The sequence below is a fragment of the Pleurodeles waltl genome, chromosome 10 (genome assembly GCF_031143425.1).
Source record: "Pleurodeles waltl isolate 20211129_DDA chromosome 10, aPleWal1.hap1.20221129, whole genome shotgun sequence".
Taxonomy (NCBI): domain Eukaryota; kingdom Metazoa; phylum Chordata; class Amphibia; order Caudata; family Salamandridae; genus Pleurodeles; species Pleurodeles waltl.
The window spans coordinates 1,083,153,521-1,083,178,260 of NC_090449.1; the positions used below are offsets into that span (position 1 = coordinate 1,083,153,521).

Below are 24,740 nucleotides of genomic sequence, written 5' to 3' on the forward strand. Positions count from 1 at the left end.
AGGTCCCAGCACACTTTCAATTCAAAACATAGCATCAGCAAAGGCAAAAAATCAGGGGGTAACCATGCCAAGGAGGCATTTCCTTACAAATGCCAGTAATAAAATAACCACGGCCAGTCTGCAGACAAGTCACCCACAGATCGGGCAGCGCCTGGTCAGCTGGGAGGGCAGCTCTCTCTGTCCCATAGCTGCACATAGACAGAAGATCTCGCAATGGAGGTGTTTGTTGGCTCTAATCATAATCCTGCTTTAATTTCCGGAATCCACACATTAGGTATTCAGTCCTATCAATAATAATCTTTAACCTGTTGTCCAAAGCACATTTATTTTTGATGTTAATATGCAGCAGGAAGATGTTGAGAGAACTCTCAAAGGCAGGACATATGCTCAGTCTCTGTCTGTGCTCATTTTAAATTAGACTGTAGTTTCTCAGCACAGAAACATCTTTTCGAAAGTAGGCATACATCAGTGTTAATAATGAAAGCCGAACGAGTCTCCTGGAGGCCTGGCTCACCGTGACGTCTGCTGTGACTGTGCGGGATCCATATCCCAAGGGCAGTGGACATCTGAAGTGGGGAGGCAGCCTGCTGATGTCACGGTGCTCAACTTTTAATTAAATAAACCAAACTTATCATGGCATTGTAAGATTCGCAGCTAGATCCCCTAGCTTTGCCATGACGCCCGCTGTGGAAATCTACAAATTACAAGCAAGAGGGGGAGCAATTTACGGAGCTGAATTGTGGGGCCATTGTTGCTTAGATGACTTGACAAAAGTGGAAAACTCTTTCTTAAGGTCACTGCTAAGAGTTCCTTCCAGCACCCCACTGCTTCCAATACGAATGGACCTAAATCTGCCCTCCATCAGCCAGATCGTCGCACTTAGGCCCCTGTTGTATTGGATTCGCTTATGGTCATCAGATTCTCTCGCCCACTACAGATGTGGGCTAGCTAACTTGATGGCCAATAACACCAGCTCAAAAATTAAGTGGTGTGTATATGTAGAACAGACTTTCTCGCTACTTGGCTTGGGGTCTTATTGGAAGGACCCGTTATCCATCCCAAAAAATGCAACACAGGCATTAAAGGATGCATTTTGGCTCCACGTTCAACTTTCACAACTGTCTGCTGTTTCGCCATCATCCATGACGGGAAATTTTCTACATTTTAAATGCCATTATGAATTTGCACAATATATGGATATAGTTTCTTCTCCGTTCGCTCGTGCATTATACATCAGATTTAGGGTGGGCTCCCTTCCTTTGCGCACCCTCACATATAAATGGTCTAATCTTAGTTGTTCTTCTAAGACGTGTCCGATGGGCTGTGCTAGAGAAGAATCAATAACCCACATTCTCTTCCAATGCCCCGCATATCGCAAACAAAGAGTCCGTTGGATCATTCCTTTATGCAGGATAATGGGTTTTAAAAATTGCTTGCTAGCTCTGAGAATTTTTAAATCTGACTTATCTATTTTAGTGGTTTGTTGTCTGGCAAAATACCTAGATTCAATCTGGCGTATCAGATTAAACACGCTTAAAAAAGCAGAGGGAAATCCAATAACGAACGTGGGGAGCAGTAATTGATGAATCTATTTTTGTATGCACCTACTACTTCAACTGGTCTAGACGTATCTCCCATCTGCTGTTCTTATTTTTCGGTCTTAGATACTTTTATATTTTTAAATAGAAATGCCTTTTTTATCTGATATGTTTTGCCAGGTTCGTATTTTGATCTTTTAATACCTACTATGTGCTTTTACGTAAATTAATAGGGTGCGATTTTACAGTAGGGAAATGCTTATGTTTAAACACCTTTTTCTTTCTCTCCTTTTCTTTTTTAACCTTTTATGACTAAAACTGTCTATCATGTAGTTTGTTGTTCCTTTTCTAAATGTGATGTGCTTTTATGGTATTTATATTTACCGAAATAAAGCTAATAATGATGATGATGATGAAACCAAACTTATCAGGGCATAGTTTCTCACCCCAAAAACAATCCTGTCTCTGCGTCGTGACACCACTAGATTGGAAGTTTTGGTGTGGACGTGTTTCCACTGTTTCTTTACACTCGTTCATATATTTTGTCACACACAATGTCAAGCCTTTCGTTTGTCTTTTCCAGCTACTGCCCCAAAGCTATAAAAAAACATTCCTTGGAGAGAGGGAACGTTGTATTGTTTTCAACACTGTTAGGCTGTCTGCCAGAGCACCTCAGTTCTTTTAGTCAGTACACTCTACTGTTCCAGAACTGGGACCTCGATGCAGTTCCATCAGTGCACCTCAATTCACACATTCCAAGCCCCTCTGCCGTGCCCTAACCCCACACTCGCTGTCTGCCAGAGCACCTCAGTTCTCACAGTCAGTGCTCTCTGCTGCTCCAGTACTAGGACCTCAGGCACAGCTCCATCAGTGCACCGCAGTTCACACACTCGAAGCCCTCAGCCGTGCCAGAACCCTGCACATGCTGTCTGCCAGACCACCTCAGTTCTTACAGTCAATACACTCTGCTAGGCTCCAGTACTGGGACCTCAGGCGCAGCTCCATCAGTGCACCGCAGTTTAACCTGGCGAGGTCACTTGCTTTCCTCTACTGGGACCCCGCTCACATATAGTTCCATTACAGCAGTTCAATTCTAATATTCAGTCTCACTGGCAAAGCAATACTGGACCCAAAAGAGCAAAAAACAGCTCAGGCAGTGCACCTCAAGTCTTACATCCAACACCACTGTTGATGGGAACCACCAGCGCTCCGCCAGCATCCATCAATTCTAACATTCAGTGCACATTTCTTCTCAGTACTACGGTTCACACACACGCCCTTCAGGACTCCACGCTTCTGTGGTTCAGAGGCAATGCCACTCCCATACTGGGTCCCACTCGCAGCTTCACCAGGGCGCCTCCAGGCTAGCACTCTTCAACACTGGCACGCCAATACTAGGTTTCATACGTAGCTCCATTAACATACATCACCTCTGACCTTGTGTGCCTGTTACTATTCCAGTACTGCAGCCCACAAATACGACTGTCACTGCACCTCAATGCGAACCTGCAGCGTCTCATTATTCCAATACAAGGAATTACACGGGGCTCCGTTTCTCATTCCTCACCCGCTACCTTTTTGTTATTCCAGAACTGGGCCGGCACACACTGACAATACCCCCAATCCTGATCTGAAGCGCCCCAATATCGCTGTATTGGGGTTCACATACAACTCTGGTAACGCACCTCCTGCTGTTCTGCAGTGCCCCCTGCTGTCCCACACTCTGACTTCTGTTTGAGGCCGTGGGGGAGCCAATTAAGCCTATTCTACCTGCCATCTTTAGTTGGGAGGGTCTGTTTCACCGATCTCGCTCCGTTGTTTCCTTTACTCTGTTTACTCTCAATGTTTTCTTTCTCTGCCACTTTTCACTCTCCAGCTCTAAAAAAAATTCCCACATTAACAGTTTTGCACTCTCTTTCAACTGTTTATTTCTACTCCTCTCCCTTTTTTTTAAAACTTTTTTTTTTATTTCCCTCTTCCTCTTGCTACCTCCTCTTTCAAACTCACAAAAACCTGGTTATTTCTTTCCTTGTTTCTTCTCTTTTTTCTTCATCAAGCATTTATTCTTTCACTATTTTCTCTCTTCCCTTCATTCTTTCTTTATCTATATTTGCTCCTTCCTTTGACTTGGTTTGCGTCCTTTCACTTGTTTTTAGATCTTTCTTCCTTCCATTGGTGTTTTTCTTCTCTTTATCTGTCAATTCACATTTTACTATAAATCCCCCTTTTTCCCATCTGTATGTGGAAGCCACAAATTACTTGTTGGGACCTGAAGTGTCAAAGTGGTTTTCCAGTCTGTGTCTGGGGGAAACATGTCGGTACATACCTGCCCTGGTTCTTACTCTGCTCGTTTCTCTCATTATCTCTTTTCACACTTCGTTCATTATTTTTTCCTCTATCTTTCGTTCACTAGCTTCCTTTCCTGTTTTCTTTTCTCACATTTGCTATATTTCTTCTCTTAGTTGTGTTTTCATTTTCTCGTTCTTTCTCTTCTTCCTTTTATTTCTTTAAGCCCCTTTTCTTTCTTCCTTTTGTCTGTTGTATTCCTTTAACTTCTTTTTTTTGCCCTGTCTGCTTTCTCTCCGGAGGCCTAGTTATGAATGGAGCATCAGGTGCAGTGGCACCGGCGCCAAGAGACCTATGGACCTCACTCAAGTCAAATTACTGCTGTATTTTCCTACGAAATTACAGTCAATAATTGTCTTTTCTTACTCCAGGGCCCACTGCACAATTACTACTCCACTTGTCCTCTCTATCTTTACTCCCAGCTCTCTCTTTCCTTTCATCCTTCCTAAGTTATTTTTTTGTTATGGTATTTTGAGCATTACACTCTAGTTTAGTTCTGATGAAGGTTTATATAATAATTGTATATGTTTTAAGCTAAAGAAAGAAGGTAAATTGAAGTGCTTTAGTTAAATGCTGGGCAACTGGAAATATATGGCAGGAAAAGACGAAATTATGAGACAGAGTTGACAAATTTATGTGGCAAGAAAAGTCCAGTTAGAAATTTACAATGCCGATAGCTCTAACTCAAGAAAATGCGAGACCTATTGCACTGCAAATGCTTGTTCTATTTGCTGTTGCTTCCTATGCTAATCACAGACTACTAATGTGTACGTAATAGTGTGTCCTAGTGGAGTACTGCCTATTCAGTATTTGTGTTACTATAATAAAGTACCTTTATTTTTGTAGCACTGTGTGGTTCTTTCATGGTTGGCTGAAGTGGTTTTGCAAGAGCTTTGCATGTCGCCTAGATAAACCTTGGCTGCTCATCCACAGCTACCACTAGAGAGCCTGGCTTCCTAGACATTGACTACACCTCACTAGTAGGGGATACCTGGGCCTGGTATAAGGGTCCATAGGTGCTCACCACAAACCAGGCCAGCTTCCTAAAGTCACACCCTATAATACACCCCATTTCCTCACACTCGCCTTTTGAGCTGACGTCCTGTTTGTCATTCTTGCCAGGGAGAGGTCTCATCTCTTCCAACAGCAGGCTCTTTATATTTCTTCTTGACAGTCGTTCTATCTTGCCCCACATAGGAGGGCAGAAGGCTGTCCTGTGGCCAGAAACCATAAACAGTCACTCAAACATTTGGCCAACAAAGTGGCAACTTTCAAAAGCTGTCATTTACCTGAAGGTTACACAAAATAAACCTGTGCATCAGTGTGGGGTTGTTGTGATACCTTGAAGTACCAACTTTAGTAGCCACATTCAAAAGGTAGCACAGCTGAGTGGTCTGTGTGTAGCTCTGCACTAATCAATGGGGCAACTAGCCTTTCCAGAGTAATAATGGAAATTTGGGATTTTTACTATTAGAACACGCAAAACCACCTAGGCCACTTTTTAATATACAGCCCCCCATCTTAGGACTCGATCGGCCTGCCTTAGGGGTGACATGTTAACCCGTTGGCCGACGCCCACACTATCTCTCTGGTGCGGGGGTTAAAAAAAATCCTCGGGTGCATCACATTTTTCCCCACCGGAGCAGCAGGTAAGCATCATCTCCCTACTCCGGTGGGGGAAAAAAAAAAGGACAAAACGGCCTCCCAAGATGCCAGGGAGGCATCGATGGAAAGGGGAGAGTCTCCCCCATGTGCAATGGAACTGAGAGGGGGAGTCACTCGATCCCGTGACTCCAGAAAGACTTCTTCGAAGAAAAACAACTTGTAACACTCCGAGCCCAACACTAGGTTTCGGAATGGATATGCAAAGCATGTGTATCTGCAGCTACACATGACATCGAACATATATATATATATATGTATGTGTCTTTCGTCTAGTGGCAGTTTTCATACCATAAAGTAGTGCAGATGGTTTATTGTCCTGCTGCAAAGGATATACATTTATATGTATTTAGCTGAGTGGATTAGTAAAGCCAGGCGTTACCTGTGCTTTAAAACAAATGAAATGTATGTGCGAGGGGGACTATGGAGATATGACGGGCACTTTTGCTGGGTGGTACTGAGGAAATTAGAAGAGGTGGTCATGGGAGGCATAGTACCAAAAGTGACTGTCACACTGGGTGCCACCAGTGCTAAAGGCTGTGATGATGGGTATGTGGTAAGGGGAAGTAATGCTGTATTTTCTGTTTTTTTCAGTGTCTTCAGAGAATCTGCCGAATCGGAGAAGAAGCGAAGGTAAGGTGACAACATTTCCTATTGGACACATCACACACACCCACGAGCAATTTTGTGACTATCTGCCTTCTACGTAGGCTGGTACTCTAGAGGGACAGTTTAGCCAGTAGCAGAGATGGCATCTCGTTGGATGACTGCTGCTCAAGCCCTACCTCGGGTTATAGAGGACAGCTCTGATGTAGGATCAGTGTAGGAAGTTGGCTCTGTATGTACTATTTCAAAGTAAGAAATAGTGTGCACAGAGTCCAAGGGCTCCCCTTGGGGGTAAGATAGTGTCAAAAAGAGATCATTCTAATGCTCTATTTTGTGGTAGTGTGGTCGAGCAGTAGGCTTATCAGAGGGTAGTGTTAAGCATTTGTTGTACACACACAGGCAATAAATGAGGAACACACAGTCAAAGACTTACTCCAGGCCAAGTAGGCACACAAAACACACCCTCAGCTGCACAGGGGCGGCTGGGTGCAGTGTGCAAAGCAGGCGTCGGGTTTTGTATAGGTTTCAATGGAGGGACCTGGGGGTCACTCTAGTGGTGCAGGAAGGCACAGGGGCGGCTTCTCGGGACAGCCACCACCTGGGCAAGGCAGAGGGTCACCGGCAGTCCTCTGAGGCTTCAGGGGGGGAGAGAGAGAAAGAGAGAAAGAGAGAAGCGAGAAAGAGAGAAGCGAGAAAGAGAGAAGCGAGAAAGAGAGAAAGAGAGAAGCGAGAAAGAGAGAAATCGAGAAATCGAGAAAGCGAGAAATCGAGAAAGAGAGAAGCGAGAAAGAGAGAAGCGAGAAAGAGAGAAGCGAGAAAGAGAGAAGCGAGAAAGAGAGAAAGCGAGAAAGAGAGGAAGCGAGAAAGCGAGAAAGCGAGAAAGCGAGAAGCGAGAAAGCGAGAAAGCGAGAAAGCGAGAAAGCGAGAAAGCGAGAAATCGAGAAAGAGAGAAGCGAGAAAGAGAGAAGCGAGAAAGAGAAGCGAGAAAGAGAGAAGCGAGAAAGAGAGAAGCGAGAAAGAGAGAAAGAGAGAAAGAGAGAAAGAGAGAAAGAGAGAAAGAGAGAAAGAGAGAAAGAGAGAAAGAGAGAAATCGAGAAAGAGAGAAATCGAGAAAGAGAGAAAGCGAGAAAGCGAGAAAGCGAGAAAGCGAGAAAGCGAGAAGCGAGAAAGAGAGAAAGAGAGAAAGCGAGAAAGAGAGAAAGAAAGAGAGAGAGAGATAGAGGTGTGTGTGGGTGTGTGTGTCTGTCTGTCTGTCCCCTCCCCCCTAATCCTATAAGGGGGATTCCTCCAAAATCAAAATGGAGGATTTCTAAAGGCAGGGGTCACCTCAGCTCAGGACACCTTAGGGGCTGTCCTGGCTGGTGGGTGACTCCTCCTTGTTTTACTCATTATCTCCTCTGGACTTGCCGCCAAAAAGTAGGGGCTGTGTCCAGGGGGCGGGCATCTCCACTAGCTGGAGTGCACTGGGGCATTGTAACACGAAGCTTGAGCCTTTGAGGCTCACCGCCAGGTGTTACAGTTCCTGCAAGGGGGGAGGTGTTAAGCATCTCCAACCAATGCAGGCTTTGTTTCTGGACTCAGAGAGCACAAAGGCTATCACGAGGGGGTCAGAAACTCATTCCTCAGCAGCTGGCTGGCACAGACCAGTCAGTCCTGCACTGAAGGATTGGCTAAAATACAGGGGGCATCTCTAAGATGGCCTCTGTGTGCATTTTTTAATAAATCCAACACTGGCATCAGTGTGGGTTTATTATTCTGGGAAGTTTGATACCAAACTTCCCAGTATTCACTGTAGCTATTATGGAGCTGTGGGGTTTATTTTTGACAAACTCCCAGCCCATGTACTTAATATGGCCTCACTGTACTTACAATGTCTAAGAATAGACAGACACTGTAGGGGCATATTGGTCATGCAGCTATGCCCTCACTTGTGGTATAGTGCACCCTGCCTTAGGGCTGTAAGGCCTGCTAGAGGGGTGACTTACCTATGCCACAGACAGTATTTTGTGTGCATGGCACCCTGAGGGAGATGCCATGTCGACTTTGCCTTTTTTCTCCCCACCAACACACACAATCTGCAATGGCAGCGTGCATGTGTTAGGTGAGGGGTCCTTAAGGGTGGCACAACACATTCTGCAGCCCTTAGAGACCTTCCCTGGCATCAGGGCCCTTCGTACCAGGAGTACCAGTTACAAGGGACTTACCTGGGTGCCAGGGTTGTGCCAATTGTGGAGACAATGGTACATTTTAGGTGAAAGAACACTGGTGCTGGGGCCTGGTTAGTAGGGTCCCAGCACACTTCTCAGTCAAGTCAGCATCAGTATCAGGCAAAAAGTGGGGGGGAGCCATTTTCCTACAATCAGACACTGAGACAGCACATACTAAGACAGCATCTGAGGGAGAGGACAATGGGTCAGAATCTGTCCGACGACACCTCTTCCACTGATTCCGAAGGAGACTATGACGACAGCTGTGCTGTCCCTCCACAATCACAGTCTGTGCAGTGGAACAACATCAGGTCAGCCGAACCCAGAGAGCAGGTGCATGCGGCCACAACCCCAGAGAAAGTGCTCTCTTGGCAGCCCCCCTGTTTAGTTCAGCCCCAAATTCTACCTTTTACTGGTGACGCTGGATGTAAAGTCGAAACAGCTAACTTTTTGCCAGTCGACTAAGTCTATCTATTTTTGGATGTTGACTTCCTCCAGGAAATTGTACAGCAAACAAATATGCGTGCAGACCAATTTCTGAGGGAGCGTGGAGGCACTTTAGGGTCCAGTTCTAGGGCACGCCACTGGACTCCCACTTCTCTAGCAGAGTTGAAGGTATTTTTGGGCCTTATGCTCAAAATGGGATTAGTGCAGAAACCCGCCTTGCAGTCCTACTGGACGATTTGCACGGTTTGGGTAACCCCCATCTTCCCACCATACATGAGCAGAGATAGTTTTTTGCTACTGCAGCGCATGCTGCATTTCAAAGACAATTCTGCTGCATGCCTGGGGACCATCCAGACCATGACAGGTTGTTCAAAATTTGGCCTGTTGTGGAACATTTGTCTGCCAGGTTTCCAGAGATCTATACTCCTGGAAAGAATGTAGCAGTCGATGAGTCCTTGATCCTGTACAAAGGACGGCTGCTGTTCAGACTGTACATTGCGAGCAAAAGAGCTTGCTTTGGCATCAAGCTGTACATGCTGTGTGAGAGCTCTTCTGGCTATGTGTACAGCTTGAGGGTGTATACAGGGAAGAACTCCACCCTAAACCCTGTAGGTTGCCCTCCCGTGTCAGGGGTCACAGGTAAGATTGTATGGGAACTTGTCCCGCCACTTCTTCACAAAGGTTATAACCAACCTTTATGTGGACAAATACTATACTGGAGTAGAGCTGTTCAGTGAGCTCTACAAAGCTGGCACTGGGGCCTGTTGTACAGTTCATTGTAACCGCAAAGGATTCCCACAGGAGCTTGTTTGCAAGAAGCTCCAGAAATCAGAGAGTACTGCATTGCATTCAAATGAACTGCTCGCAGTCAAGTTCTTGGATAGGAGTGATGTATACATGCTCACTACAATTCATGATGAGAGCACTTCCTCCATCACGGTTTGGGGTCAGATGGCCGAAGTCCACAAGCCCATCTGTATACTTGATTACATTAAGTACAGGGGCGGAGTGAACAAAAACGACCAGGTTCTTCAACCAAACAATGTGTGTCGTAAAACTCGCACTTGGTAAAAGAAACTGTTTACCCACCTAATCCAGATGGCAGCATACAATTCGCAGGTTGGTTACTGTCAGACAACCACAGGAAGACTCATGTCTTTCCTTGACTTCCAGTTGCCTGCAATTGAAAGGCTCACTGCTGTTACAGAAGCAGCAGCCTCCACCTCATATGTTCTGGAGGATGTGGCAAGGCTGCAGGACGACACTTTGCTGATTGCATTCCTAAAACACCCAAAAAGGATCGCCCATGTCATCGATGTAAAGTGTGCTCGAAGCACAGAAAGCGGCAGGAGAGTCGGTATTACTGCCCCCAGTGCCCATCCCAACCAGGCCTCTGTGTCCCTACTTGCTTTACGTTGTATCAAACTAAATCAAAGTTCTGGGAAATCGACTGAGGTTGAGCTGCCGTTGGGTAATCCTTTCAGTGGCTGTGCATGGATACCGAACGTCCAAAGCCACTGCTTCATTAGGCAAGCAGCCTCAGAATCTTACTTCATCTACTTCAGGAAATCATGGACTTCCTTATGGCCTGCTTGAGACCTAAATCCACCCTTAGAACGTGGTAGGTGTTCTATTCAATTATCGTGCATTATAGTCCCCGTACTGCATATACTAGTGGACAGAACATATGCCACATTGTCAGGGAGTACCCGGTGTGGCAGAGTGTTAAAAGCATGAATGAATTTTGAAGGGCTTGTTGGGTAACCACCATGATTGCCAACGAGAACCAGAGTAAGTGTAATAAGTCAAATAAATGTCCTGGCAGACATATTCACCAACATTTCTACTTGTTTGAAATTGTGCAAACTCAATTTGAAGCTTCACTTTCAAAGCCAAAGTTAAAGTGTTGATGAATGAGTCCCACAGGATACTTGTTTGACTTTTTACTTTAGAGGCCTTAGGATTTCTTACATAGTTTCATCTGTAGATATGCTCGCTCATTTCGAGGGATAGGCCTCCCAAGGCATACTTGGACACCCCCAACTTGCATTCACAAACTAGTGTAGGTTCACTTGGCAGTTCAACAGGGTTAGTCAGGACTCTGATGAGAACAGAGACATGAATGTGTAAGGAAAGCTTATGGTAAGTGTGCCTTCACAGGGATACTGCACAGGTAGAAGGCAGATAGTAAAGGTAGTACAGATGTACATCATCTACACCTATGGATGATTCAACCCCAGTGGTGCCATCCCAGCACTGAAGGACAATCACATGTATAGGTCAGTGTTTGAACTGCTTTTCATGTTCATCATCCATCAGAACTTAGTAGATGTTCAGTCTGCTGTATAAGTGCATTACAGTCACATCACATAATGTTGGCTGTGACATATGCTACGTCCTCACGGATTCCCCTATGTGCCAAACACTATCCTTTTTCATAGCCTATGGCCTTCTCTTTAGGGAACATCATGAGAATTCCCCAGCATGTCTCCCTTAGTTTCAAAGGTAGATATGCTCACTCAGTTCAAGGAATCGCTTGGTACGGCATACTCTGACACCCCCAACTTGCATCCACAGTGAGTGCGTTAAAGGTGCATGAAAAACATGTCTTCCTGAGCCTTGGGCAGCTGTCAAGGGAATCATTAGTAAAGGTTCGTTACGCATGCCTTCTGTAATGTTCAGGAAGAAGGAGGCGGTTACTTGACAGGTGGTAAAATGTAGTCAAACTTATTCTGTTCTGTGGCGTGTGAATGTGATGGGCCCTTGTCTGGCAGCGGTAAGTTAATGTGAGTGCAGTGATTGGTTGGATTGGGCCCGTGGCCGGCGGTATGAAAGGGTTGTTTGTTGTGTGTGAATGGCGTGTGAATGGACCATATAGAGGTTGGTGCCTGGACATGGCTTTTTGGCTCACCTTCAGAAGGCTTGGTTTCAATATTCAGATACTTTGATAAGTATTCATGCTTTGAACCCATCATTTCTGGAGGTGCTAAAACCAACCAGTGAGAGTAGGGGGTTAACTTTAACAAACTAATACAAGGGGAGTCCAAGGGTGCAGTGCTTGCGTGGCTCTCACCAGTTTTCCTTCACCCAGAATCCCCTTGAAATCACAAAATGTGCTTAAAAAACACCTTTGTCTTGCATTTCAGTGAGCAGAAGTCCAGGGATCTGCAGGCAGCCACAAATGTTCTCTCACTCAGCATTCCATTAAGTCTCCAGCGAAAAACTGCTTCACTTTAGTGAGTGGGCAAGTGACCACAACAGGGAAGTACCCGAAACAGATTGTGGCAACATCAAAATTACCTACCACAAAACAGCCTTGTTTTGTAAGACAGTCACCTGAGTATTTGGTTCTGGGCTCGACAGCCATATAGGGAAACCTATCAAACCCAGACATTTCTGAAAACTAGACACCCAGGGCAGTCCACAGAAGTGTATCTGTTATGTGAGGATATCCCTTGTGTGTGATTTGTTATACGAGGGGGAATTGTTATACATTTGTTAATTATCATTTTCTTTGAGATTTTGTGATACTGGTATTTCTACTTTGTTGGAATAGAACATCGAATTTTGATACATTGGTTTGAATTCTATTATCAGGTACAGTAGGAGTGATTAGGAGGGAGATCTGTGCGTTTTGTACTTTGAGTATTTCCCTGTAACTCTCTCCCTACTGGTCAGGGACCCTTGTGTGTTTTGAGGTTCAAAAAGTTATGAAGGTCTAAGCGTGAACTGCCCCAAATAGCCAAAAAGGGCCCAGCATGGGAAGGGGGGTGGAGGCTCAGTAGCTAAGAGGTTAAAGGAGAAAAAAGGTTCTGGGCTTTGTTATTACTTTAAATTGTAAAGTCAAGTTAGTTTAAAACCCGCTCTGTCAGCCGGCAATGGAAGCCTCAGTCATCCTAAGTCTCTTGCAGTGTGGCACAATCAGTGCTGCAGTCCATGAGGGGCACTTCAACTTACAAGCCCGGGTACCACTGAATCAGTCAGACATACCAGTTTACAATTTTAAGGGTCAGTGCACTGAGGCCCATGTGGTAGGATTTAGCACACCTTCAGAGTCCAAAAATTAGCAGCATCAGTTCAAAACTTTGTGGGCGAGCATGAAAAAGAGCCATTTCCTTCCAAAGAGCGATGGCAGAGACTAGAGGCCAGACATGCAGTGTCCTATTCCACAGAATGCACGCAACAGGAAAGTGGCCCTCGAGCTGCTTGTGGGCTTCACCTCAGCTATAAATGGCAAGGCGAAGACCAAATGTACCGTTTCATGTCAGGGCACTTGCTGTATCGGATCCTGAGCCAAGCAAGTTTCTGTGGTGGGCATTCCTGCTTCACAGCTCTGTCCAGCCGCACTCCGGTTGCAGACTCCAACTAGGCGGCTACATGGTAGCCCCTGATTACTTTGGCCAGGCACTACTGTCTCACTGCCAAGACACGTAGCGATTGGTCTTTTGGCTGGGCTGAGTGGTAAGACTTACTTGGTTCATCAGCACTTCTTGATCTCACCTCCAAAGAGGGACTGATCTGGGACTCATTCACAAGGAAGGAAATCTGGAGAGCGATGCATCCATTACTTACCTTTGCTGAATATATAATCCTCTTGTATGTTACTCATGATAAGGTAGTGAAGCCATTAATACAATGCCAAAGTACGCAAACATGATGTGCTGTATTTGTCACTGTTGTTTCTCTCTCGGTGCCTCTCCACTAGCGCCAACGGGGCACACAAGTGTACTAGGAAGTGAAGTGAGTGCTAGCTGGCACCTAATGCCCACCAGTGCTAAGATGTCCAGAGGCACATGAGCAGCTGAAGTCGCATTTTATCACCTGGCAGCACTGTCCAGGTCCCTAACCTCTACTCACGGCTAAAGTAAGAATGGAGCACTGCAGTGGGCTGGGGCAGAGACAGAAGAGACCATGCCTGGCACGGAAGGAAGACTGTGAAGGGACAGGTTTTAGGTGAGTCTTTAAGACAAGCGCTCAAAGAATGCTTACCACGGACTGCTGGGGACACTGTAACCCTTATCTGGTAATAACCCCACCAGCTGCTGTGGGAACTGAAACCTACTGGAAATACAAGACCTGATGGGACCTGAAACTGGTGAAACCCAACCATCTGGCCAGAGCAGAAGAATAATACAACTACAGAATCAGACTTAAACGCTATATCCTGTGCTCACATTTCAGCCAGAGAAGGTACAAGTGCAAAATGCTTCTTATTTTTTAAAGAGAAACCTCTAACTGGAGAACAGCCACCACCTGGCACTGAAGCAAGGCATCCCGCCAAGCGATCAACAGAAAGCCAGAACACAATGGGAGTCCGCAGTAATTTCAAATCTCAATGGTGAGAATTACTGAAGCATTGGACAACAGTAGCAAACAACATTGCCCTTCGCAGACAGTGGCCCCAGGAAATTCAGAAGAGACCTCAGAAGCAGCATTAAGAGAGGATGCCTGGAGAAGGGTACCAGCGTTTAAAGAGGTTAAAAAAAAGTGACAAAGAAGCATTAAGAAAGCTTTAACTCAACTCTTGATATTGTAAAGATACAAAGGGAGCAATTCTGCACCCTGAGGGATGAATACCACATTGAGGGTCAGATCTCCTGTTGAAGTGGATACATTTCAGAAGTTTTAAATGACATAAAATCGGTGTGTCCTACCATGTTCCTCAATATAGTCCACAATGTGTCGGACAATGAATGGAACCTCATTGTCCGTCTGTCCTTCTTGCTGAAGCTCCTCAAGCGGAATCCCAAAGATCTTGCTGGCAATAACGTTACCAGAGGAAGGGGAGGAGCTCTTCCTCATATCTCTTCTGTGGCCCGAAGTCACTGCTGCCTTTTCTGTAAAACAGAGGAAACAAACGCACATTCCGAACATTGACCACCACACAGAGCACACACCCAGTACTACAATAATGCTCAAGTGCAACAACTGCAGATCAGTAGCACAGAAACAGGTGCACCGAGAGCAGCTCACGAGGCGCAGAGGCAGGTGTACGCAGCAGATTACCGTACTACTTACTGCGCTGACAACAGATCAGAAGTCTAGAGGAAATGTTACTTACCTTCAGTAACTCTCTCTGGTGAATACTTCAACTGCAGATTTCCAACCTTCTGAATAACCAATCCGACTGGATAGAGATTTCACAGCAACTCCCTCGCATGTCGGCAGCTGGTGTTAGAAGATCCACGTCCCGTCTGTCCCGCCCCAGAAGTGACATCGAGGCCCCAACACAGCTGCCACCTATGCACGCGGACATCATTCTCTTTCTGATCTGTCAAATATGAAGTCCTTAAAAATCAGTCTCTACCAGAGTGAATATCTCTAAATGGAATCATATTAAACTGGACTAAATGACACAGAATGGGGAGGAGAGTGAGAGGGAAAGGATCTGGAATTAGAGTATCCACAACAAAAAGAATGACAGAAGGTAACGTTGTACTTCTGATGGATGCTTCGAACTATCGACTCCTCAACAAGTAGCTCCTTACGCAGCAGGTCTGTGGAATAAGACACCAGGAGATCCTGCCGGAGAGAGCGGCAGAGCCCTTCCCAAGGGCTTTGCTTTCCAGGCAGTATTGCTGTGGGGCCTCATGAAAGGCGCCCACACAGCTGTCCAGCAGATATCCAAGACTGACACCAGCTCCAGCGCAGTAGCAGCCTCCTTTGCTCTAGTGGAATGTGCACGTACACCTTCTGGAGGCCGTTTCTTAGTCAGTCCATAATAGATCTTGATGCAGAAGACAATCCATCTGGAAAGGTTAACCATTAGTACAGCTTTCCCAATTTTTGCCCCTAGAGAAACCCAGAAGGAGACGATCATCTCACCAACGTTCTTCGGTGCAATCAATGTAACCCTCAAAGAGACGATCATCTACCCAATGTTCTTCGGGGCGATCGATGTAGAAGCTCACCAGTCTCCTGGGATCCTGAGCATGAGTTTGGCAGGAAAGAATTTAGTATTTAGCTGCTGAACAGATGGCACTGGTAACTCACTCAGGCGATGAGCGGATGTGATCCCCTATGAGGAAAGTTGTTGTTAACGAAGGAATATGTAGAGAACAGCTGGACATTGGTTCAAACGGGGCAACATGAGTTAAGTAAGAAGCAAATTAGGATCCCTCAGAGGTATCACAAAGTGTTGGCGGGAACATACGATTCATTTTTGGAAAAGTTGATTCACAAGAGGTGATTTGCATAACTATGGCTGATCGGGTAGACGTAAGAAGGCGATAGGTATATTTAAACTGTAGCCACAGCAGACGAAATAAGATGTCACCTAACTGTGCCTATAGAGGCTGGGTTTTGCAGAAGGAATACCATACAACAAACGTCTCCCAGTGTCCCACAAACAGTACTTACTGGGGGTTTTGAGATGACACAGGGGGGTATGAGGGAGGATTGGGGGGGGGATAACACCTGGATGCCAAGATCACACCAATAACTTCGGAAGGAAAATGGAACGCCATCAACTTGTGCCACTCATTCTCTACGGTGGAGATTGCGCACGCTCAGGTGCAGGACTCTGCACTGCCGCGGAGAGCGTAGGCTCCCCCAAAGGGGCAGCTGGATGGGAGGAGAGATGCTCAGGGCAGAAGTTCCCAGTAGAACAGTCTACTCGCCCAGTCGAGAGCCATGAGCATGACTCGCACTGCTGCCAAGATTCCCCGGTCCATACATTATGTTAAGCTCCAGTCCACGTTTTTCCTTTGAATTTGGGGATTTTAAGTCCTGTTTTATAATGGGGGAAGGGGAAGACTACAAATCCTAAATTCAATTAAAAAAGAAGGTTGCCTCGAGCAGCATCTTACGCATGGAACTGGGAAACTTAGCAGGGCTGACTTAGGCCCAGTCTTTCCTGGTCTTATTCACAACTCTGGTCAGAAGAGGCAGAGGCAGGAATGCTCACAGGAGTCCCACCCAATGATTAAAATAGGAGTCTCCAAGAGACAGCTGCTTTGGGAACTCCAGAGTGCAAAACTTTAGACACTGCACATTCTCTGCAGTGGTGAAAAGACTGAGCCAGGGTTGGCCCCAATGGAGGAAGAAACCCTGGGCCACCTCGGAGTGAACCTATCATTAGCGATCCTCTAGACAACGTCAGATGAATTAATCTGTCCTGGCAATTAAAGATCCTGTCAGATGCTGTACGACCAGGGAGATGTCATGATGACTGCCACTTCCACAGGCACAAAGCCTCCTTGCACAGGACCCACAACCTCACTATGCCCTGTTTGATGCAGTCCCACATGGCAGTGCTGTTGTCTGAGAGAACACCTATCCGTTCCCCCCTGATAGAGACAGGAGGAAAAGCCAAGCCTTCAGGGACAAGCACATCCCTCATAACTTCAACAAGTTGATGTGGAGGTCAGCTTCCGCCACAGACAGCAGTCCACTGATCTCCATCTTCCCATATGACGCCCTCAGACCAACAAGAAGGCATCAGTCACTACCGTTAGCTCCAGGTGAGGCAGAGAGACAGATTGCCATTGGCCCAACCACGTTCTAGCAACCATCACTGTACATCTTATTCTGTCTCATGTGACACTTGGATCGAATTAAGAAAAAAAGATTCCTTGGTGCCGAGGCCATGAGACTTCAGATACCACCACAGAGCTTGCACATGGCACGGTCCACAAGCAGGATGCAAGACGCAAAGAAGCCTCAAAGGTGCTCCCGCTAAGATAATCAGATTCAGCAAAATTCAAGACAAAGCAGCATTTCCAAGCGTTGCTAGGTCTCCTTTCAATTCGGCTACTCAACTGGAAGCCAATGACTAGCCGCATCCTGGCTGCGTCACTGTGGACAGACGACCCACAAAGCAAAAGGATAACGCTCTTTAGTGAACTAGCACAACTACCCCGAAAAACTGTCAGCGCAGGAGTGCTCAGTTTTTCAAAGCCATGCAGAGGACATTCGTCCCACTAAGAGGGCTGTCTGAGAAAAATTAGGAGCACAGTTAGGGGAAATAACTCTGTGATTAACCTGAGCAGTTTGAATAAACAGAGACAGCAAAGGAAAGAGTTACATGTGGTTTGCCTCTGAGTACACACTGGTGTTGAGACTATTAGCGTTTACTTTACCAGTAAACTTGTAATTACTCAAGCACACGGCATTGAAAGTCACACGTTAAGCATAGTCCTAGACTTCCCCAGATGTAAAGGTTTGTTATAGCCACATGCTCAGAAAGCTCTGGCCCAACATCACCAAAGAGATTAGTGTAGCAGTCAACACTTTGGTGAGAAATAAGGTTAATCAACATATCGGGAAGAGCACTGTTGTGTGGTGGGAGAGTCCACACTAAGAATGTTTTGTGTCCTTGGCAAGAGCCAACACAAAACCAGTGATAGCAGGCTGTAAGGAAATGCCTCCTTGGCATGGTTACCCCCTGACTTTTTGCCTTTGCTGATGCTATGTTTTGAATTGAAAGTGTGCTGAGGCCTGCTAACCAGGCCCCAGCACCAGTGTTCTTTCCCTAACCTGTACTTTTGTTCACACAATTGGCACACCCTGGCATCCAGGTAAGTCCCTTGTAACTGGTACCCCTGGTACCAAGGGCCCTGATGCCAGGGAAGGTCTCTAAAGGCTGCAGCATATCTTATGCCACCCTGGGGACCCCTCACTCAGCACAGACACACTGCTTGCCAGCTTGTGTGTGCTGGTGAGGACAAAACGATTAAGTCGACATGGCACTCCCCTCAGGGTGCCATGCCATCCTCACACTGCCTATGCAGTATAGATAAGTCACCCCTCTAGCAGGCCTTACAGCCCTAAGGCAGGGTGCACTATACCATAGGTGAGGGCACCAGTGCATGAGCACTGTGCCCCTACAGTGTCTAAGCCAAACCTTAGACATTGTAAGTGCAGGGTACCCATAAGAGTATATGGTCTGGGAGTCTGTCAAACACGAACTCCACAGCACCATAATGGCTACACTGAAAACTGGGAAGTTTGGTATCAAACTTCTCAGCACAATAAATGCACACTGATGCCAGTGTACATTTTATTGTAAAATACACCCCAGAGGGCACCTTAGAGGTGCCCCCTGAAACCTTAACCAACTACCTGTGTAGGCTGACTGGTTTTAGCAGCCTGCCACACTCGAGACATGTTGCTGGCCACATGGGGAGAGTGCCTTTGTCACTCTGTGGCCAGTAACAAAGCCTGCACTGGGTGGAGATGCTATCACCTCCCCCAGGCAGGAGCTGTAACACCTGGCGGTGAGCCTCAAAGGCTCACCCCCTTTGTTCCAGCACCACAGGGCACTCCAGCTAGTGGAGTTGCCCGCCCCCTCCGGCCACGGCCCCACTTTTGGCAGCAAGGCTGGAGGAAATAATGAGAATAACAAGGAGGAGTCACTGGCCAGTCAGGACAGCCCCTAAGGTGTCCTGAGCTGAAGTGACTAACTTTTAGAAATCCTCCATCTTGCAGATGGAGGATCCCCCCAATATGGATAGGAATGTGACCCCCTCCCCTTGGGAGGAGGCACAAAGAGGGTGTACCCACCCTCAGGGCTAGTAGCCATTGGCTACTAACCCCCCAGACCTAAACACGCCCTTAAATTTAGTATTTAAGGGCTCCCCTGAACCTAAGAATTTAGATTCCTGCAACTTACGAAGAAGAGGACTGCTGAGCTGAAAAACCCCTGCAGGGAAGACGGAGACACCAACTGCTTTGGCCCCAGCCCTACCGGCCTGTCTCCCTCCTTCAGAAGAAAACTGCTCCAGCGACGCTTTCCCCAGGACCAGCGACCTCTGAATCCTCAGAGGACTGCCCTGCTTCCAAAAGACCAAGAAACTCCCGAGAACAGCAGCCCTGTTCAACAAAGACTGCAACTTTGTTTCCAGAGGAGCAGATTTAAAGACCCCTGCAATCCCCGCAAGAAGCGTGAGACTTGCAACACTGCACCCGGCGACCCCGACTCGACTGGTGAAGAAACAACGCTACAGGGAGGACCCCCAGGCGACTCCAAGTCTGTGAGTAACCAAAGTTGTCCCCCCTGAACCCCCACAGCGACGCCTGCAGAGGGAATCCCGAGGCTCCCCCTGACCGCGACTGCCTGACTCTGAAATCCCGACGCCTGGAAAAGACCCTGCACCCGCAGCCCCCAGGACCTGAAGGATCGGAACTCCAGTGCAGGAGTGACCCCCAGGAGGCCCTCTCCCTTGCCCAGGTGGTGGCTACCCCGAGGAGCCCCCCCCTTGCCTGCCTGCAACGCTGAAGAGACCCCTTGGTCTCTCATTAAAACCTATTGAAAACCCGACGCGTGTTTGCACACTGCACCCGGCCGCCCCCATGCTGCTGAGGGTGTACTTTCTGTGCTGACCTGTGTGTCCCCCGGTGCCCTACAAAACCCCCCTGGTCTGCCCTCCGAGGACGCGGGTACTTACCTGCTGGCAGACTGGAACCGGGGCACCCCCTTACCTCCATTGAAGCCTATGTGTTTTGGGCACCTCTTTGACCTTTGCACCTGACCGGCCCTGAGCTGCTGGTGTGATAACTTTGGGGTTGCTCTGAACCCCCACCGGTGGGCTACCTTGGACCCCAATTTGAACCCCGTGGGTGGTTTACTTACCTGCAAGAACTAACAATAACTTACCTCCCACAGGAACTGTGAAAATTGCACTGTGTCCACTTTTAAAATAGCTATATGTGTTTTATGTAAAAAGTATATATGCTACTGTAATTATTCAAAGTTCCTAAAGTACTTACCTGCAATACCTTTCAAATGAGATATTACATGTAGAATTTGAACCTGTGGTTCTTAAATAAACTAAGAAAAGATATTTTTCTATACAAAACCTATTGGCTGGAATTGTCTCCAAGTGTGTGTTCCTCATTTATTGCCTGTGTGTATGTACAACAAATGCTTAACACTACTCCTTTGATAAGCCTACTGTTCGACCACACTACCACAAAATAGAGCATTAGTAGTATCTCTTTTTGCCACTATCTTACCTCTAAGGGGAACCCTTGGACTCTGTGCATGCTATTCCTTACTTTGAAATAGCACATACAGAGCCAACTTCCTACACGGGCTCATTCCTGCTAGCTTCTGAGTAAGTTGTAACTTGAATGTCTGCCTTATGAATTCATTGGAGGCTTCCTTCTGTCTGAGCATGATTTCTAACAGCTGGTTTATAACCTGTAAGAAAGGTATGCAGGAACTCAGCACATTTGTGCCATTTAAGAATCAGTCAGAAATAAGCAGAGCGAACCAGACACTGTAGGAAGATGGCTCTGTATATGGTACACTACAATGAAGTGCACCGTGCAGAAATTCAAGTGGATTGCCAAAGATTTGCAGAGGGAGAAATAGATAGGACTTAATGCTCTATTAGTGGCAGTGTGGGCGAGCAGTTAGGCTGATCAAGGAGTCGCGTTGAGCATTTGTTGTACTCTCAGATTCAATAAATGAGACACACTCAAAGAATAAATCCAGTATCAAATTAGAAAATAACATTTGCTTTTATATGTTTTGAATCAAAGAATTTCGTTTTAAGGTAAGCAGTTTTTAAATAAAAAATACTTTTCAGTTTCAAAAATTGATACTGCAATTTTCAGAGTGTTCAATGTTGACCTACAGGAGGAAAACAAGAATGCAGTTTTGCAGGTAAGTATTCGACTTACAAATTCAGTCTTCGGTGAACACCAGGCAAGGCTCAAGTCAGTACCAAGAGTGCACCATACGGTACAGGGGCGGCCTAGTGCAGAGGTTGAATTTTGAGTCAGGTGCCCCATGTTAACCAATAGAGACTGGGGGTGCATGAAAATGCATTGCTCTCAGTGAGTAAAGCAAGGAGGCACCAAACTTACACCCTCAGGGGCGGCGGGGTGCAGAGTGGCAACACAGCTTTGGGAGCACAATGTAAGTCAACGGGAAAGATCAGTTTTGGAAAAAGGCTGCAGGCTTGGGCCAGGAGGTTGAATGAAGAAAACCTACAGCTGCCCAGGTAAGTTCTGATGCTAAGGGACGTAGGGACACAGACGGTCAAGCTCCCCAAGGCCCAGGTGCTCTAGGTGCAGGGCCATCTTACCGGACGGGTCACAGTCAGGGGGAGTCTTCAGATTGAGGCCGCAGTATTTGAGGCAAAGTCTAGCCGGGGTCAGCCCACGGTGGACAGAGAATCGCTGGGGTACCTTCACAGAACCAGTGAGGCAGTTTGACCAGGCCATGGGCGTCGGGTGCAGAGGTGCATCTGGAGGAGGTTTTGCAGTTCCTCAGTGCAGAGTTCTTTGTCTTTAAAGCTAGTTGTTTCTTGAACATGTCCGCTGTTCTCTGGAGATCTTGATCTTTATTGAAGGTAGGCAGTTCTCCAAGAGCTTTGGAGGTTGCTGGGCTACAGGACAGGTCGTCTTATAGCACAGGATCTTCGAGGGCTGCAGACAGGTGGGTAGGGAAAGGGCCAAGTCTGCAGTCTTCTCTGCTGGTAAGACTATGTAATGTTCAGCTCTTCTTAGGTCGTCAGGAGTCTGGGTTCAGGGGTGCCACTTAATACTGAATTTAGGGGTGTTAAAGGTAGTGCCAGGTGGTAGCGAATGGGTGTAGGAAGCTTGCCTGGTGTGTGGTGGGTACCGAAGGTACTTACACCTTATACCAGGTCCAGATATCCCCTCTTAGCAAAGTGTGGGCAGTGTCTAGAAGCCAGGCTCTCTATAGATAGCTATGGATGAGCAGCCAGAGGCTTATCTAGGAGACATGCAAAGCTCATGCAATACCACTGTAGTCACACAGCACTTACACACATGAAAGAAAACACTCAGTGTTACAAAAATAAAGGTACTTTATTATTGGCACAGATTACCACAAATCACTAGACAGGTGTCTTACCCTTAGGAGGCAAGTAATACACTAAATATATACACTAGTACTCAGAAATAGGCATAGAAAAGGTTAGAAAACAGTGCCAACAGTAATAACCAATAGAGACCCTAAGGGGGGGCCCAAACCATATACTAAAATAAATGAAATGTGAATAAGGTACCCCCAGCTAGGTAAGTAAAATGTGCAGAGGGGAGCTGGGAGTACTAGAAAACCACAGAGGTAACACAGTACCCCCAGCGACCAGGAGTGCAGGAGTTAAACACTGGATTTTCCCCAAACCACCCAAAAGGAGGAAAAGAAGAAAAAGAAGACACACAGAGGAGACTGCAAGAAAACCAGCAGTGGATTCCTGAAGAAACAAGACCTGTGGAGAAAGGGGACCAAGTCCAAGAGTCACAGTGGAGTACAGGAGGAGTAGGAGCTACTACCCACCCAGCTGTGGATGCAGGAGTTGGTCAACGGTTTTAAAGAACAGGTCAGCACTGCAGCCCTGGAGCCCTGGAGCCGGAGAAGAGTTCCTGATGGATGCAGAAGATGTCCCGCGCTGGAAAGGAGATTGCAGATGGGTGTCAGTGCAGGGTTTCCACCAACAAGCCTTGGCAAAGGCAAACCCGCGCTTCGTGGAAAAGATGTGGTGCTGGGGACCAGCAAGGCCCAGAAGAACTCAACCCAGGAGGGGGAGTCACAGGGGACCCTCTGTGTCACAGAGTCCACAGGAGCAGAGGCAGCACCCACCAGAGTCCCACAGGACGGGGACACAGAAGTCACAGAAGAAGCCCACGCAGCACTACAAAAGTGGATCCCACGCCACAGGAGAACCACGCAGGCTGGGATTTGCAGGAAGGAGTGCTGGGGACTGGAGCTGCACGTCGCCTGAAGATCCCTTGGAGGAGATGCAAACAGGACTTGGCAGCTGCAACAGACGTGGTGTGCATGTGTGCTGTCCTGCGTGGGAAGGCAAAGGCTTACCTCCACCAAAGTTGGACAGCTGGCAGAGAGGACCATGAGGACTACTCCAGACCATCACCCGTGATGCAGGATCCACACAGCTCAGCAGGAGAGGATATCCAATCAGCCGATTGTTGCTTGTTGTAGGTGCAGGGAAGTGAATCCTTCACTCCAATGGAGATTACTAATTCTTCTTTTGCAGGAGGAAGAGTTACAGTCTTCTGAGGATGCACGGTGAGGAAACGGTTGACAAACGGGCACGAACTCTGGATACAATGTTGCAGAAGGGTCTTCCTCGTGGATCTGCAGCTTGTAGGTTCCTGGAGGGTCCCGAGGCCAGAAGTTGAAGTAAAGGTTGCAGAGGAGTCCTGCTGGAATCTTGCAAGCCGAATCAGAGGACCCACCCAGAGGAAGACCCTAAATATCCCTGGAAGGGGGACTAGTCGCCTAACCAGGTAAGCACCTATCAGGAGGGGGCTCTGACATCACCTGCTTGGCCTGGCCACTCAGATGCTCCCAGAGTTCCCTTCCCATATTATAATCAAGATGGTAGAACCCAGGGACCCTCTGGAGGAGCGACGAGCACCACCCATTGTCTAGTTTTGCGCCAGAGCAGGGACTGGGAGTCCATGAACCGGTGTGGACTGGTTTATGCAAGGAGGGCACCATCTGTGCCCTTCAAAGTAAACCAGTGGCTTAGGGAGGCTACCCCTCCCAAGTCAGTCACACCCATTTCCAAAGGGAGAGGGTGTTACCTCCCTTTCCCAAAGGAAATCCTTTGTTCTGCCTTCCTCTGCAGAAGGGCAGATACCTGTCAGTGGGGAGGCAGCAGCACATGCTGCCCGGAAAACCCTAGAAGACTGCTAGGAGCAATGCAGGCCCCAGAGTGCACTGAATCATTCAACCAATACTGGCAAAAAACTACCTTCTTCAACAGTCCTCAGTCATATTTTGAGCCTCAGAGAAACACACTGACAGTAGGGCCACCAAGGCTCCCCAGTGGGCTAGAGAAATAGATGGAATCCCCGTGAATCTGCACCCGATCAGTTGCTCTGCTCAAACATCCCACTATTTCCCACTGACTAGCACAAAGACCCACTTGGTATGTGCCTCGTGCAGGGTGCACGGTAAGCGACAGCTTGTGTCCGTCTCCTGCAGTCTCCG

The 24,740-nt window shown here is 47.2% G+C and overlaps 1 protein-coding gene across 5 annotated transcripts in view; it reads right to left on the reverse strand.

Annotated features, from left to right (window-relative positions):
• FAM13B (family with sequence similarity 13 member B) overlaps positions 1-24,740 on the reverse strand; it is a 387,820-nt gene that overhangs the window by 327,848 nt on the left and 35,232 nt on the right. For 4 of the 5 annotated variants that reach the window (XM_069212170.1, XM_069212171.1, XM_069212172.1 and 1 more), the window contains exon 4: positions 14,461-14,643. The exons of the other annotated variant lie outside the window; for it this stretch is intronic. In XM_069212170.1, coding sequence (XP_069068271.1) covers positions 14,461-14,608 — 148 coding nt within the window. In that variant the 5' untranslated portion in view covers positions 14,609-14,643. The remainder of the gene's footprint in view (positions 1-14,460; positions 14,644-24,740) is intronic. 5 annotated transcript variants of the gene reach the window in all.